Genomic DNA, 15,906 nt, shown 5'->3' with positions numbered 1-15,906 from the left:
CCCTGACCTGAGGGTGGGAACCGTCTTATCTTAGGGTAGGGGTAGCCCCGCTTACTTTTGAGTCTATCAGCTACAACAAGGGCTGCGGGAATGAGTGATGTGCTTGCCCCGACCGATACCACCATTCATTACCGTGAATCATCCCATCTTCAGTATAGGCAGGTCTTTCTTTAGAACAGATTCATTCCAAAATAGAAAAATAAAATTTAGAATAAGAATCGCGCTTGGAGCCTATCGCTAGAACGAACAACACACCAGCGACCAGACTTGCTACGCTAGTAGGGCTTGTGGGAAAAGCAAGAGATCATATTTTATCCTTAAGGATCGGGAAGTCTAACTCACCCTCGGGGGGAGATATCGGAATAAAGTACCCTGCCACTAGATTCCACTGTTTTTGTAAAGGGAGGTAGACTTGTTCAGCCCCTCTATAAGATAAGGATGCTTGTGTCTCTCTTTTAACTCCATAGCAAATACATCCATACTTGGACTTGTTAACTCAGAGATTGGGATTGATTCATAAATTATCATTGTAGATAGGCATGGATCTGGTATGAACTTAGAAGCCTGATAAGGGAGAGTCTGGGCCCACCAGAGGAAGAGTACTTCTAGGCTTTCCATGAATTGGAATTATTGAAGAAGCTCTTTATACTGGAATTGAATCCTACACATAAAAGCATTCCAAATGCTAAAATGTATTGGTTCATTTTATTTACGATGTAAAAGATGCTAAATAAACTTTCTTTAATTAGACAAGTCAATAAAGGAATGGCAAAGTAGTTGATCCCGACCCTTGCCGGTAAAGTAGCTTCTTTAAAACACTAAGTTGTGTCAGGAAGAGTAGAGTCAGAAGAAGAGTTAAAAGCTTGAGTTGAATCAGCTGAAAGTTCAAGCCCCTTTTCTTTATAATAAGCTTCCACTTTGTGTTTCGTCCAACTTTATCATTCAAGCTCTCATCATAAAGCTGCAACAAGAATTCTTCATGCGAGTCTTAGGGCTCATTAAAAAATGAACCTTGGAGTTGAAATTCTTTGAACCAAATCTGTTTTGTTCCTATCTCAACGAAAAGAATTTCTGACTTGCTTGCTCGCTTGATCACTAGAATCGAAGCCAACACAAGGATGGGAGGGCAAACGGAATACAATAGTGAACAAAAGCTACTTGATGGAAGCCAACTGCACCTTCAACATCTACTGGATCTCAAAGAGAAAGATAAATCTATTTCATCTGTAACTACAAGATAGGACTTTATATCCGTCTATGATAGTGAGCCTTGAACCTTACTCTATTATATTAGAATTTTATTCGACTAATTTAGATACTAATGTGGGACTAATTTGCAAAAAACCTTCCTCTGATTTTGAGTCTTCGAGAGCCAGACTGCAAATGATAATCCCTACAGAAAGATAGTTGGCTGCCATCCTAGACACCGTCTTATTGGCCCATGGAAACTATCTAAACCGAGCGGATCAAACTTTTCGTCTTCTTGCTCAAGCAGATGCCGAACCTCATTATTTAGCGGCTTTCCAAAGTCAGAGAGATGGGTGGGGGCCTTTCTGATAGGTGGGACAAAGCGCTTTCAATAGTGATGAAAGAAGGGGAAATGCATGTACGGTCAATATATTCTTCTTGCTTACTCGCTCAGCTCTATATACTTATATATTAGTTAGCTTGTTCGCTTTCAGACTACTACCCGCTCGAACTATTACTATTAGCTAAACAACCCTTTCTTTGTGTTTAACCACGGTTAAACACAACCAAAGCAAAGGGAGGAAAGAGTTATAAGGAAGACCGATTCACTCGCTTTCGAGAACTAAGATTTACATCTTATTCTCCGTTCAGTGAATCTTCTTCATCTTCTTCCGGGAAATTCAACTCTTCTTTCATAGATTGGGAACATAATAAGCACCAGTAGCCTATTGAGTTAGATGAGCTAGATGACTTTCATTAGCACCTAGCGCAGCATATCTGAATTTACTATAGGGTTTAGAGTGACTTGCTTACACTGCTGAATAACCTTCACTTTAGCGAGCTGTAGGACAAACTACATTCAAGAGAAGAAAGGAAACTTTGAATAGAAGGATCAGTGCCCGTAGCAGTCCTGGAGTTAGGTTATGATGGTCGTGATGAGCTCTACTAGAAAGAAAATCTCTTCTATTCATAGATGAAGTCCTATCTAATCCCTTGAATTCCGTTCCCTAGTTCAATCCGGAACTCCAGATGTGTAAGTAGCGGCCAAGTGGCTCTGTCCTTTTCAAAGAGGTTATCCTTCTCTCTCCCCGCTTCTTAATCTTATAGGATAGCTCACCATTCAAGTAAGTCACGTTACCCGGCGCTTACTGTATTCTTTCTAGCCTAATTGGTAGCAATCCCTTTTTATTTTAGTACCACCTTTCCTTTTCTTCTCTTTCAGCAGCCTCGTAGGCCAGCTGAAGACCGAATAAAGCAGTTCAAGCCCGCTTGAGATCTATCCAAGACCTGGCCGATGGCTACTTCCAATTCAAGTGCCTCTTATCTTAACACAACTCGGGCTAATCGACTCCTAGCCTAGCTAAACCTGGTGAAAGCAATCAAGCCAAAGCAATACTTATTCCTTCAACGATAAGAGCTGCAGATGAAATAGCAGTGGTTATGCTGACATCTACTCAAAGAAGAATAGTAATAAAGTCAAGACCGGTGCTATCCTCTTCCCCTGCTACGCTTCCTTACTCAACAATCAAAGAAGCATTTTCGATTCCCCGATCCACTCTCGTGCTAACATGCTAACAACGATTTAGTTAATCCAGGGGCTAAGCCGGACTGCCCTATCTAATAACCTACTTCCTTCTGATCTTGGAGATTCTTCTCTACCTTTTTCATAAAATGTAGTGGCCAAACCAAATAGTCCATTTCCTCTCTTTTCTCGCTCCTCAAGAAAGACAGCTAGAAACTTCTTATTAGGAATGGCTTCCTATCAGGTTGTGTTGTTACAGACCAGACTGTTCTAACAGGGCAGGGGAGACGGATAACTAATCTAATACATTACAGTTATGATCGGGCAATAGCACAGATAAGATCAGACTGAATATGTGAAGGATATGGTTCTGGTTCTCTTCTGTCCCGTTCCTTCAATTAAAGAAGAATCCATGCCCAGGTCTAGTGCTAGCGCATAGTCAAAGTCTTCCCTGCGTGCCAAACATCCACTCCTTCTAGTCGAGTGCCTTGCGGAGCCTTTAACGATGAGATAAGGCGATACCGAAGAGAATAACTCAAGGGCACTGGCTACTCCATCAACTAAATTTTATTGCGTAAGTGAGGATGCCAGTCATTATAGTCTGAACTTTAAATCTTTCGTAGGCTCATCTCGTCGATTGGCATTCCGATCCTGGTCATTCATAAATAGTCGGCGCTTTTAGTCATAAGCTATCGCCCATTCCTGATAGCCGCAGCTCTGCATGTTCCCTATTCCATTAAAGAATGAATGGGAATTGATCTGACAACAGCTGGGTAAAATCCATTTCTTTCCATCTCTATGTTCGCTAAACTTGCTTTCATGAACCCGACCTTAACAGACATCTCTTCCATTTTCGTAGATAGAAGATCTGGTGAATCAATTCAAGTAGATGCCGCTTACCTAGATATGGTGCTTGTCCCTCGAAGTGAAAGTAAAGACCAAGACATTGGGGATTCTGAATCTGACCGCACTTTCCTCAGGTCAAACGGCTATTGATCCTGGCCCGATGAGAAAAGGGTTGAACTCATACTTGCCTTAACCTAATCTACTTGGATCCCGGATTCCATTCCATTTCCATTAAGTCATTCATTACCTTCATGTAAAGGAAGAGTTCAACAGAAGTCATCTCTCTGACACTGGATGTTCTTTCTACCTAAACTTGCGGCTTCTTTCATCAAAGATAGGTGTGAGCAAATTTTCTCGCTAAACCCGTCTCTGATATTCTCTACTGTTTTGGATGCTTTATTGGGTGTAAGGTTCCTAATGTTCTAACTCGAAAATTATAATCGTTCTCTCTTCCTGGCCCTTCAGCCAAGCAACTTTGTTTGTTCATTGGATTGATGTCTGATAGCTTTTCCTTCTCCCTAACCGTTGTCATATCCCGCTACACTAGTTCTACTGTGCTTTCCTTCCTTGGCCTAAGAAAGAAGGCTAGTCACTTCCCTTATTCATAGGGGCAGCCCCTTTTCTATCGAGTAGTCACTCTTGGCCTCTTTCTGTCCTGACTCGAAAATAAACCCGATGGTCAATCTTTCCCTGGCTTGAGAGGTTTCATTTCAGGTTAAGCAGGGGATCAAGACTCTAATGTTTTCATTCCTTCAGCTTTAGTAGGTGAATCAATGGGCTCATTTCCTTTCTTTCTCTCGTCCACTGGGGAAAGGTTCCTCTTTGCTTTGATTCGATAGTTGGAACTCTTTATATATAGGTTATACCTAGGGCAAGACCCTTAGGAGAGATAAGGAAGGTATTAAGAAAAGGAATCCGGCCTTTGACGATCCAGTCTTAGCTAGCAAGTGTGTGGACTCATACTTTGAGAACTCCCTAGGGTGCCAGATAGCTACTTTTGTCCCGTTTAAGCGTTTAAGCTGAAGCATAAGAATGACGAATTTGTGTCCAGTGTGTGATCACAGCCGGTACCCCATTTATTTTTTCTTGGGGAGGCCTGTGTAAGGGCGAACGGGAATGCCTACCCCTCTAAATCAGTCTTCCTCCGCCCGAATCTTAATCAAAGTAGTATCCACCTTCTTCCTTTTCTGGTATCCTAAGATCGATCTCTTGACTAAGTCATTTCACACTTTGCACTGAGAACAAGGGACTGATACCGTACCGTGCTACTGCCTTGACCTAGGATTCTTTTCCTCATATCGGATTCTGAACTAAAAATTGAAGCTTTTAAGGAAGGAGATTCTAAGACATCACATTCTGTGGCAAAGAGCCCATTCGATGGCATCCGCACCCGCTTGAAAGCCTTTCACTTTCACTCTTGGATAGCTATAGCTACGGGGCTTTTCTGGCTTGAACGGGAAGAAATCAATGAGAGGAAAACTACTTCTTTTAGAAAACAGACTTACTTAGTTCAACAAAATGTCTTGACCAACAAAAAGAGCTTTTTTCACCAGTCTTTTAGGCTGGGCACCTTCCTTCTCTTCATTTCATTTCAGGAAGAAGAAGAAAGGTGAAGTTCTTTTATCCAGTTGAGGATGAATTATAGTTCCACATCCAGCAAGGAAGACAAGCGCATAAATTGGATTCCCGGCTGACTCTTTTTCTTTAAAGCATTCAGAGAGAATCAAGATTGGCTTAGTCGGATCTTGCTAGGCAATTGCCTTTTTTCCACAAGAGATTGCTCTCCTCTGAGGCTTGAGAGCTTATTCCCTTCTTGTTCACCTTTCTTTTTCTTTACTTATTTTCTTTATTGAATGATTGGCTCAATAGCTTTCTTCCTTCAATTAGAAAAGGGGTTAATGGAAACTCAGGAGCTTCACTCAAAGCTATTAACCTCTTTGGGGGAAGTCAGAAGTTCTTCCACTCGGAATTGCATAAGAGAAAAAAGCTCCACAGAAGACTCTGAAGGAGTAGGAATTGGCTCACTAGGTTCTTCAACTAAAAAGTAGTCAAATCGCAAAACTCCTTACTATAATCCTCCTTCGATGCCTACTTACTTAGGTCTAGCTGACCCAGCTTGAAGTCTACTAACCCTTAGAAAGTCGGGAATGCCACATCAGTCTGATATTCTAATATGTTGACTTGCACTCAGGCCTAGCTCCCTGTGGTGGGGCGGTATCGCTAGGTGAGATAATGAGACCAAAGCATGAAAAATTGGCTGCCTGTGAAATCAAGAGGAAAGATTTGGTTGTTTGTTTTAGCAACAACGGTAAAGGACAGGTTCTCTAGTCAACTGCACTTGGTCACTTCCTGCTCTGTCGGGTCATTTGATCTTCTTAGTTCCACTCGGGCATACTCTTTCATAGGCTCGACATAGGTTGTGACGTCGGGTCCTCTCTTCTCTTCATGAATCTCGGTTGGAAGCTCCCATTTTCATCAAACATCCAATAAAGTAGGAGCGCTCCCTACCTAGCGGTACTTCCACGGTTTGCCTCTCGAGGTCCTGTTTGAAAGGTAGTTGTGAGAACCTGTCTGGATTGAGTGGTCCTTTCTCGGGCAGCTACTGAGACATAGGTTGGCCCGAGCTTCCCTTGGCATACCTTCGTTACCATTAATAAGAAAAATAGGTAGGAATTCGTCCCAGATAAACTACTGATCTAGCTCTTTCGCATCGAGGAAAACCCTTATTTCCTCTTTCAAGTTAGGCGCCCTTTGCTCGAACGAAAGAGGGGTCTTTGCCGGGACCGATGCTAGTAGTTAGATTAAATATTAAAAAAGTCTTAAATAGAAGCCAAATCCAGTTGAGAAGAGGCAAGCACGGTGACATCCATCGAAGGGATCTCAGTCGAGAAGCGGCCCAGGTAAAGCCAGATTTCAAAGGTAGAATGTATTGGTGGCACATCGACCTAGAATAAGGGCTCCAGTCCACGATTCCTGGATTCCAACCTTTCAAAGGCAAAGGAAGTCTCACGCTATAAAAGTAGGCCTGCCATCGATGCTAAGAGATAGACGAGCTACCATAGATCCCTCACCGACGAATAGCATACTTTCCTTTTAGAATATCCCTTGAATAAGCGGATGAACCACTTGAACCTCCTATTTCATTGAATCCGCTCCCATCTCTACAAAGCCCCGAAAGCTTATAGGATCTCTAGGATGTAGAGAAAGGGCCTATGATGGAATCGTTGAATCTCAGCAACGCGGTGAAAGATCTAAAAGAGGTGGATGATCCCAAGTATTGCAAATATCACCGCATCGTCAGTCACCCTACAACAAGATGCTTCATCTTAAAAGAGAAGATCATGACGTTGGTGGGAGATGGAAAGATCATCATTGACGCTAATGACACGGCCGAAGCAAACCATGCTAGTGCTAAAATCAATCACAAGAAGGGATCAACGTAATAGTCTTCTCCAAGGTTCTCTAACAAGCAAGGAGAGATCCACGAGACATTCTTCCTCAAGATCAATCTGAAGTGCTGATGGAAGTTCATTGAAAATTCAACACATCACAAGGAACTCCTTTCGTTCGAGAAATACACTACGTTGTCCCTCGAATTGAAGAAAACAAGAAGGAGTGATCAAGAGAAGTCCCTCGTGATCAATCCAAAGCGCTACTAACTCTTCTTGACGATCAAGTAAATCACAAGGAGGTCCAAATCATCCTGCGCTCGAGAAATACGCTGCTTTAGCCCTCGAATCAAGGAAAACAAATTAGAGTCAAGAATCAGGGGATACACAGAGTTATACTTACAAGTCTTATTAAAAAAAATTCTTTACATTTGTTTCGTGATTGCAGTTATTAATTTTCATACACGAAATTTTTTGCGAACAGTAAGCTAATCAAATCAATATGACTGGTGGAATTAGTATTGTAGCTATTGGTTGGTAAGCTTGCAATCAAGTTATTGCTATCTTACGAGTAACTTGCTATACTCTATTAGTGCCTCTCTTTGGTCTATTATAAGCAACCGAGCGGAAGTAGGTTTCTCTCTTTATTTTTACTTAATATGCAAACTCGCTCCAAACCGAGTCGGTGTTGGGGTTGGGTTGGTTGATCGCCCAAAAAATGATTCTTATCCCATCCGTCAGGTTTGTATGTACCCACGCTCCTGTTTATTATTTTCTAGAACCTCAGGAACTATCCTTTTCGGCTGCTCCCTCCCCCTGGCTTTGCCCTTGGGTTTGTCAACCAACCTGGCATTTTCAGACCGGGGCGCCTCGACGATGATGTAGTCATAGTAGTCCTCTAATGAGAAATCTGTTAAGATCCTCCCATGATTCATGGAACCATTCCTTCGCGTATCGTAGCTTAGGATTCCTGCTATTGCTATTGTTTAGGGGCGTCAAGACCGGGTTCCTACTTTTTCTTTTTGAGAAAGAAGAGGTTACTGGACAAGCGAAAGAGATGCCGAAAGAGCAGATGCTTTTATTTGAAACAAAAGCATTAGCCGAGACATACCTCCCGCTAAAGAACACTATTGACAATGGGGTCCGGGAGGCCCTCAAAAAAAGCAATAGAGCAAGAAAGAAAGAAAGAAAGAAAGGATCAAAATATCACGGGCCGCACGCAAAAGAAGAGAGAGGATAGCCAAAATTGTATTGAGGCCGCAGCAGCAAGAAAACAACAAGAGCACATCTTCCTAAACAAAGCAGCCTTCAGCAGAAGATTCTTGTTTTGTTGCGGTCTGACTATAATAGTATTAATTTGATACATTTGTCTAAGTCTCCCTTGGCTTATCGAATCAGAGTATGCCCATTTTTCCTTTGGTGCCTCCTAGTAGAGAAAGACTAAATTTTTCGATGCGGATTAAAAGGAAGCTGGGGATGGATATAGATCCTTCCGCCCATCCGGAGTGTTGGAAATATAATACTTTTTTTTGTATTTTTGATTTCCCGATCAATGGAAGTAATCTTCTCCGGCATAAGGATCTCCTCACAGCAATCTCCACTATGATAGAAACTGACAATGAGTTTACGGGCTTCATTTTTTTTTTTTTTTGACAAAGTAATAATTTAGTAATTACTGTGCATGGTGTGTACAAAGTCCACAATAAGGAAATCTTTTAAAGAAACTGTAGATCTTTCATGTGTTCTTAATTAGTAACTAATACTCAATAATATTAATCGGCAAATACAGGACAAGCAATGAAGTTTCTCAGAGTTCCCAAGCATGCATTACTAATATATTCACCTCAAAAATCATTTTCACCTTATTTTCCAAACATAGTTTTCAACACTTGCAGTTTTCGTAGTAACCTAGTCTGAAAATAGTTGGTAAATAGTCAACCTTGAAATGCGTTTGCTGGGGCAAAAAAAAGAGAGAATAGCAGGACTAGAAGAAACAGCAAAGTTCCCAAACTACTTTCGTATGGTAATTGGTGAGTACCTCCGGTTAATCTGAGATGAATTTAAATGGAGTAACATAATATGTGAGAATTCATATAACCGATCTCAATTTATTTGGAACCGAGAGGTGGTTGTTAAACGTCTCCGGCTTGTTTTACAGCAGCAGCAGCAATCGTATCTCCAACCGAGTGCAATATTGGGAGAGAACACACACAGAGAGAGAGAGAGAGAGAGAGAGAGAGAGAGAGGGAGGGAGGGAGGGAGGGAGAGAGAGAGAGTTGCGATGAAGACCCTAGAAAGAATTGCGATGAAGACCATTTATTTAGCTAGTAAGATGTGCACGTTTAATCCCATTAATGAACCTCATAGTTCACTTTCAATGTTGAGATCACATAAACAGATACATATTTTTGCAATGTAAAATGTTCATGAACTAACAAACAACCTGAGTTTCATAGCTTGAAAACTATTTCAAGCTGAAATGTGAGCACAAGCTCAGCTCAACTCGCTCAATAAACGAGCTTGAGCTGAAGTTCTGTTCACAAACAGACCGACTCATTTACACTCCTATACATAACTGGTATAATCCATCCCCTGTATAAAACTGCACACGAAAGTTCCCTTAATAAGAGAGTGAAAAGGTTAGTAAATCTTTTGCTGGTGAATAGTAGAGGCTGCGTTCACCAGATTTTGGTTTATATGATACACATCAATCAGAATTGTCACAAATTTGCCGATTCCTATTATGAATAGGTATCTTCATCTTCTGAGTCTTCTTTGATGCTTCCAACCCGAGTCTAACGTCAGACGAGGCTGCATGCCACGAAGCTAACAAGAGGCTGCATGTGACGAGGTGATAATAATGAAGTGTTTGGTCCATGTCATCCTATTTTACCAAGAAATGACTGCAAGAAATTTAGATGTAATGTTAGACTATAGCACTAACAAGAGAGTATTGAGAAATAAAAAATGTATATGAACACGAAGAAGCAAAACTGCAGCCACAAAAATAAGTAGTCACAAGGATGCCTCTGAGAAAGGAAGGAAATACAAATGGAACCAACTGCTTTGACTGGATTAGGAGTCTAAGATCACAAGACATGCTATGTAGACAAAAGTGAAACTTTCATTGGATTCTAAGACTACTGATGAATTCCAGAGGTGGCCTGCGTAGCGACAATTTACACAAAGTCATTGACCCAATGCCTCCGGGAATACAAAGTATTTCCTACTGAAGAAAAGGAAGTTATTTTCGAGAAAGATTTACCTTTTTTTTTGTTAGGGTTCCATTTTTATAAGTAGTGCTTCCAAATCCAAACTTAGGCTTCTTCTCTGCCGGATTTAATATCTGGAAAGAGCACATCAGTGTCTCATCCACACTCATCATAGCACCAGCATTGTCAAACTCTCCACAATAATTAGGGGCTGAGAAAATAGTCACTAGCTGTCTGTTAGCAAAAAATTCATATCCATCTTCCACAACCTACATTAAGTACAAATAAACCATAAAATTTTAAGAAACAAAATTCTGAAAAGAAAAGGAAGGAAAAAGCAACAACTGGAAGCACTCAGTTTCTGAACCTGGTGGGCACGGCAAATGAGATCAAGATCTTGCTTCTGAAGAAATTCTGTCACCTTATCTGGGCCAAAGGTATAGGAAACGCCCCTATCGCTCATTCCCCACCCTTTAACATCTCTACTAGGATCTGACCATAAAAGATCACAAAGGAGTCCAGCTTCTGGAACATCAGTTGGTCGGCGCAGGTTCCTTATCTGATCCAGATGATAAAGCTCGGGGGAGAGTCCGCCATGCATGCACAATATCTTTTCATCAATCAGAGCTGCCACAGGCATGCAGTTAAAGCAATCTGTGAATATCTTCCACAGCCGAACATTGAACCTTCGTTTACACTCATCATAGAATCCATATATACGATTCACAGAAGCACATTCATGATTTCCCCTCAAAAGGAAAAAGTTCTCCCGATACTTTATTTTATATGCAAGCATAAGGCATATTGTTTCCAGACTCTGCTTCCCACGATCCACATAATCGCCCAAGAATAGGTAATTGGATCTTGGAGGAAATCCACCATATTCGAATAGCCTCAGAAGATCAGAATACTGACCATGGATATCCCCTAGCCAAGCATGGCACAATGAAAAGAATTAGATAAGAAGTTATGTTTTCTTCCAGAAAAAAAAGAGAGAGAAATAGCAAGCAATGCTTTAACATATATTTTAATCTTTTAAGGGGTTACAACCAAATATTGATCCCCCAAAACTGACAATGAGAAGCAAAGACACGAGGGCAACTTGGAAAATAGAACTATACCAAAATTAACAACAAAATTGAATAAATGGGGAAAAAATGGCAATCAGGATACATGCACACCTTGAAGCAAAGAATACACTGAGCTTAGATCTTCTGAGAGAGCGCTTTCAGTCAAACGAAATGTACAAAAGTGCAGAGTGTAAGTGACTTGTGAGTGCTGAACCGATGCTTTTACAACCAAATTTAATTGGATATGGGATGTAAATATGGATGATGCAACTTACGAGAAAATTCTTGATGTTACACTGCTAACCAACTTTTCTTGTTGAGGAAGGATTTACAAGGTTTTCCACTAGGAGGAAGATAATGAGAAAAAGGAAAGCGGATAATTAAAACTCTAATAGTTTCTTTATGCCATGAAAACCCGCTTGGCCACCATTTGGAATAGTAAATTCACTAGTTTTTCAGTTTCAGCCAGTCTTGTCGTAGCTACCAAAAAGGTATGACCTAAACCAGCAAGGTGGCTGGTTCTTGTATCAAGAGGTCCAAGCTTGACTGTACTTCTACGGAATAGATTATATTTGGATAATATTTGGTTGATCTTAAGAATTCCTGCTGAGTAGGTACTAGAAATACTTAGGTGTGGAAACGGATGCAGTTAAACTCTCTTGTGGAAAGGGAGGACAACTCAATCATAAGATGCTAGTAATTTCAGATTTTCATGTCATTACCTACCCAAACAAGTTAACCACCACCCCCCCCCCCTCCAAAAGCTACTCTTTAACAGTTAACTAAAAATGCGCATTGATAGTTGAATTTCAAATCATTGTTAACAACCAGTTTGCCAAATTTACCAACACCATTGGTCCGTTGATCAGCTCATCTATGCACTTGTCTAACCAATCTCATATTATCAAAATCAAAATGCTCCGAAGAAATGTGTGCCCCACTAAATCTCACCAAAGGTTAACTTATATTTTAAAACTGACCAAACACACCAAACCAAACGGAATCACATAAAACCCGCGCTTTTTAATATTACTTGATTTTGATCTAAGTTGCTCCGACATGGCAGTTTAGGTGCCGCACCCGTGTCGACACGACACTAGTATGGATATGGGATCCGTACCGGATATGATCAAACAATTTGGCTACTTTGACCACGACGGACGGAAAAATTTGAGACAAGATACAATTTGATTCCCGAAATCAGAACGAAAACTACGGTAAATTTGAAGAAAATAGCATACCTTATCTAGGAAATCAATTCTTTATTTATCTACAACTTGAGAATAAAAAAGAAATTCACACTTTATAAGCTATACGTTAGTTTCCACAAATCTTCTCATAATTTAAAGATATTTTTATATTTTTATTTTTTTGAATTATTTTTAGCCAGATCCCCGTACTAGGATTCATATCCCCGAATCTTAGAATTTACATCTCGAAGGATCCGACCTTTAGGTCCGCACCCGTGTCTGAGCAACTTAGATTTTGGTATTCAAAAGTGGAAAGTGACAAGTCAGTTTGATATTGGCTTTGTAAAACCGTAATTTGGAAAATGTTAACATAGAAATATGTTCTTAATGACTTGCCAATTGCTAAGTTTATTTCTTCCTTTTTTATTTTTTATTTACTAAATTTTTTTGCTTACTGTTCAGTTTCGAACAAGTCAGGTAAAAATGCTAGGTCTTTTACTTCCATTTTCACAACACAAAAAGGGCAAAATCTCAGTTGAATAAATGCACTTAGAATATAAGATTAACAAATAACTAAAGATTGAAGTTGCATTTTCTTTGTTGAATTTAGTTGTTAATTTCTTGCACTACTGTTACTTATTTTCAACAGGAATGAGGATGTATAAGCTAATAATGGAAGACTTGTTTTCCAGAAAAACGTGCAAGCAAACCTAGAAGATACTGCTGGTTCATTCTACAACCGTAATAGGTGAAATTTCATGTTAACTAATAGAATTTCTCGGTTTGCATGTTGGAATTTATGACAAACAACAAAACACTTTTATTAGTTTATGAACTGATGACAGGAAAATTGGTAAATCTCAAGATGACCGACAGCATTTACAACTCGATAAAAGCTTAACTAACAACGATTTAAGTTGGACTCCACATATTAATTGCATGCCCATCTAGAGAGACTGCATGCATTAAAAGGAAAGCTCAGTTTAATTAGGTAAGAGAATGAACCAATTAAGGACCCAAACAGTGGATCTTTAGTTTGAACAATGAGTTCCAGAATCGAGATTAAAGTCTAGGTTTGATCAGAGAAAAAAGGGGAGAGAGCTCAAGACTGTCTGGTGCAATATAGTTTATACGTGCCTGCATCCGATGGGGTAATATGGAAGGAAAGGAACTATCATAGTCTTGAAGGCTTTCACACACTCATTTCACAAATGTTTGAACTTCTTAGCTTTTTGGACTAACTTAATAGATGTATACAATCTAGATAGAGTTTTGAGTTCCTTCACACGCTATTAGGAACTGCCTTCATCATTTGTAATCAAACAATTTTGTACATATCAGCACTCACTTAGTGCTAATTCAACAATACTATGATTACTTATCCAATAAAAGGGAGAGCAAAACGAGCAGAAAGAAAAGAAAGTGGTGCATATTAATTGTCTTGCTCTATTGGGAAAAAAGAGGAGAATTGAAAGTCAAAGGGAACGCAGCAGCCATAATAGCATTTGAAAACCTTCTGAAATTAGATTGTAAGAGGTAGAGGATGCATTCTTTACATGAGTGAAGTAAATCAAGCAGTCTCTTGGTAAGCATCAACCTACCCTTGGACACCCTTCAATCTAGGGGTGTCAAATGGGTGGGGTGGGCTAATTTTGGGTGGATCAAAATGGCTTGAGTCAAAAGTTACTTGGGCTGGTAAAGATGGGCTAAAATTTGTAAAAATAGCACGGGCTAGCCAGTCTGAAAATTGGTCATTCAAAAATAGTCAGCGGTTGCAAAGTCATTGAAAAATAGCTACTATTTTGCTGCAATACGGAAAGTTCCAGCATAATATACTGGAGATCAGTGCATTGTGTATGAACTTCCAGCATATTATGCTGGAACTCCAATATGCGGAAAGTTCCAATATAATATACTAGAGAAATCCAATCTCCAGTATATTATGCTTGACCGATATATTATATTGGAGTTCCAGTATATTATACTGGAATTCCAGTATATTATACTGGAATTCCAGTATATTATACTGGAGTATTTTTCCGTATTTTGAACAATATTTTTGTTCAGATTTATCTTTACATGAAAGTGACTAAATTTCGATTACTTTTGAAACTGTGGCTATTTTCGAATGACCACTTGTAAATCTGGCTATTTTTGAATTTCTCCCCTAAAATTTGGGTCATAGTCCAACCCGCCCAACTCTAACCAAGCTTTAATTAATGTTTATTGTTTTCTTATGAATTTTTTAATTATCAAATACTTTTTCTTTTGTTATGGTCATATATAACATATCAAACAAAAATATAGTAATAATTTTAAAGATATTTTAGCAAAGTTACTCATTGATTAATTTTGGGATAAAAATCAGTCTATCTTTAAATGGGCTGAGATCAAAATGGACTTAGTTTGACAAATGGGCGGGTGGCGAGTTGGGCAGATTAAATGAGTGTGGACTCAAATTGTCACCCCTGCTCCAACATAATCATGAATGAAATCAACAGAATCAACTTCAAGCATTAAACCTCAGGAGTCAACATTCAATATTGCAAGAAAAAAGAATCAAAGACGAAATCTTTATATAAAATAAAAGAAACCAACTTTAAGAATTGCAGCAACAAACTCAAACCCACTTCAGGGAAATCAACTTCCATTAAAAATTAAATTAAAGAACAGAGATTACATGAAAATTTTAAAAGGAGTGCATGTACCACAGATCTTGATAGGTGCATCAAGCTCAAGAAGATTAGGCTGTTGCAAGAAAATTTCTTTAGATTTGAGACAAAGGTGCCTGATTTCGAATTCAGATAGCTGCACTTGTTTCCCTGGTCTATGTCGAACTTCAATTAAACGGTTTATTATATCATCCAAATCTACTGAACCCATATCCCTCTTCCTCACTCTACTCTCTCTCTCTCTCTCTCTGTGTCAAGATTGATCAAGCAGAAGAAAGTTGACAGGTTTGAAACACCAATTTTTGTGAACACATTTACAAGACACGTGTACTTGTGACAGTTAAAAGAAAACTGGTAAAGTGTGTAGAACTGATTCGAGGATTATTATGGTGATGAAAAAGGAAGAAGAAAGTTGAGGAGAAGAAGTAGAGAATAAAGTGGAGTGGAATAGTGGATTGGCATCTTATTATTAGAGAAAAGAAAAGAAAGATAGATAGAGAGAGGGAATTAAAGTCAAAGAGGGAAATGGGATTAATGGTAATGGGTGGAGCTTGAAAATGGCTCTTTATGTGACAGAAAGAGTAGTGTATTATCTGTGTGGCAATGGCCAAAGAAAGTGAATTTGATGCCTGAATTAAGACAGCGACCCGCCTATATAAATATTACGGAGATGTGGTTGTGCAAATGTAACATTACAGCTGTCACACCTCCTTTTTGCGCGCCCCGCCCCGAGGGGTAAGAAATGCACGGGTGGAATTTTTCCAATTTAAGTGACAATATTCGAAATGAGATTATTTATTTAATTCAGAGTCGCCAG

The 15,906-nt window shown here is 39.5% G+C and overlaps 1 protein-coding gene and 1 long non-coding RNA gene across 2 annotated transcripts; one reads left to right on the top strand and one right to left on the bottom strand.

The window, feature by feature from the left end:
- Window positions 1–9,247: 9,247 nt before the first annotated feature.
- LOC107770342 (serine/threonine-protein phosphatase PP1 isozyme 2) lies at window positions 9,248–15,684 on the bottom strand. The gene is made up of 4 exons (XM_016589640.2): window positions 15,126–15,684; window positions 10,525–11,084; window positions 10,211–10,426; window positions 9,248–9,848 (listed from the first exon to the last, which is right to left on the bottom strand). Exons 1-4 carry the CDS (start codon window positions 15,298–15,300, stop codon window positions 9,825–9,827), a joined length of 975 nt encoding a protein of 324 aa, XP_016445126.1. The 5' UTR covers window positions 15,301–15,684; the 3' UTR covers window positions 9,248–9,824.
- On the top strand, window positions 12,834–15,617 carry LOC142182650 (uncharacterized). The gene is made up of 3 exons (XR_012711515.1): window positions 12,834–14,236; window positions 14,318–14,391; window positions 14,435–15,617. It is a non-coding gene; the product is annotated as an uncharacterized LOC142182650 (long non-coding RNA).
- Window positions 15,685–15,906: the final 222 nt, after the last annotated feature.

The sequence above is a fragment of the Nicotiana tabacum genome, chromosome 7, assembly GCF_000715075.1.
Source record: "Nicotiana tabacum cultivar K326 chromosome 7, ASM71507v2, whole genome shotgun sequence".
NCBI classification, from domain to species: Eukaryota; Viridiplantae; Streptophyta; class Magnoliopsida; order Solanales; family Solanaceae; genus Nicotiana; species Nicotiana tabacum.
Note: the sequence above shows the minus strand (reverse complement) of the source record. Positions and strands in the feature narration are given on the sequence as shown.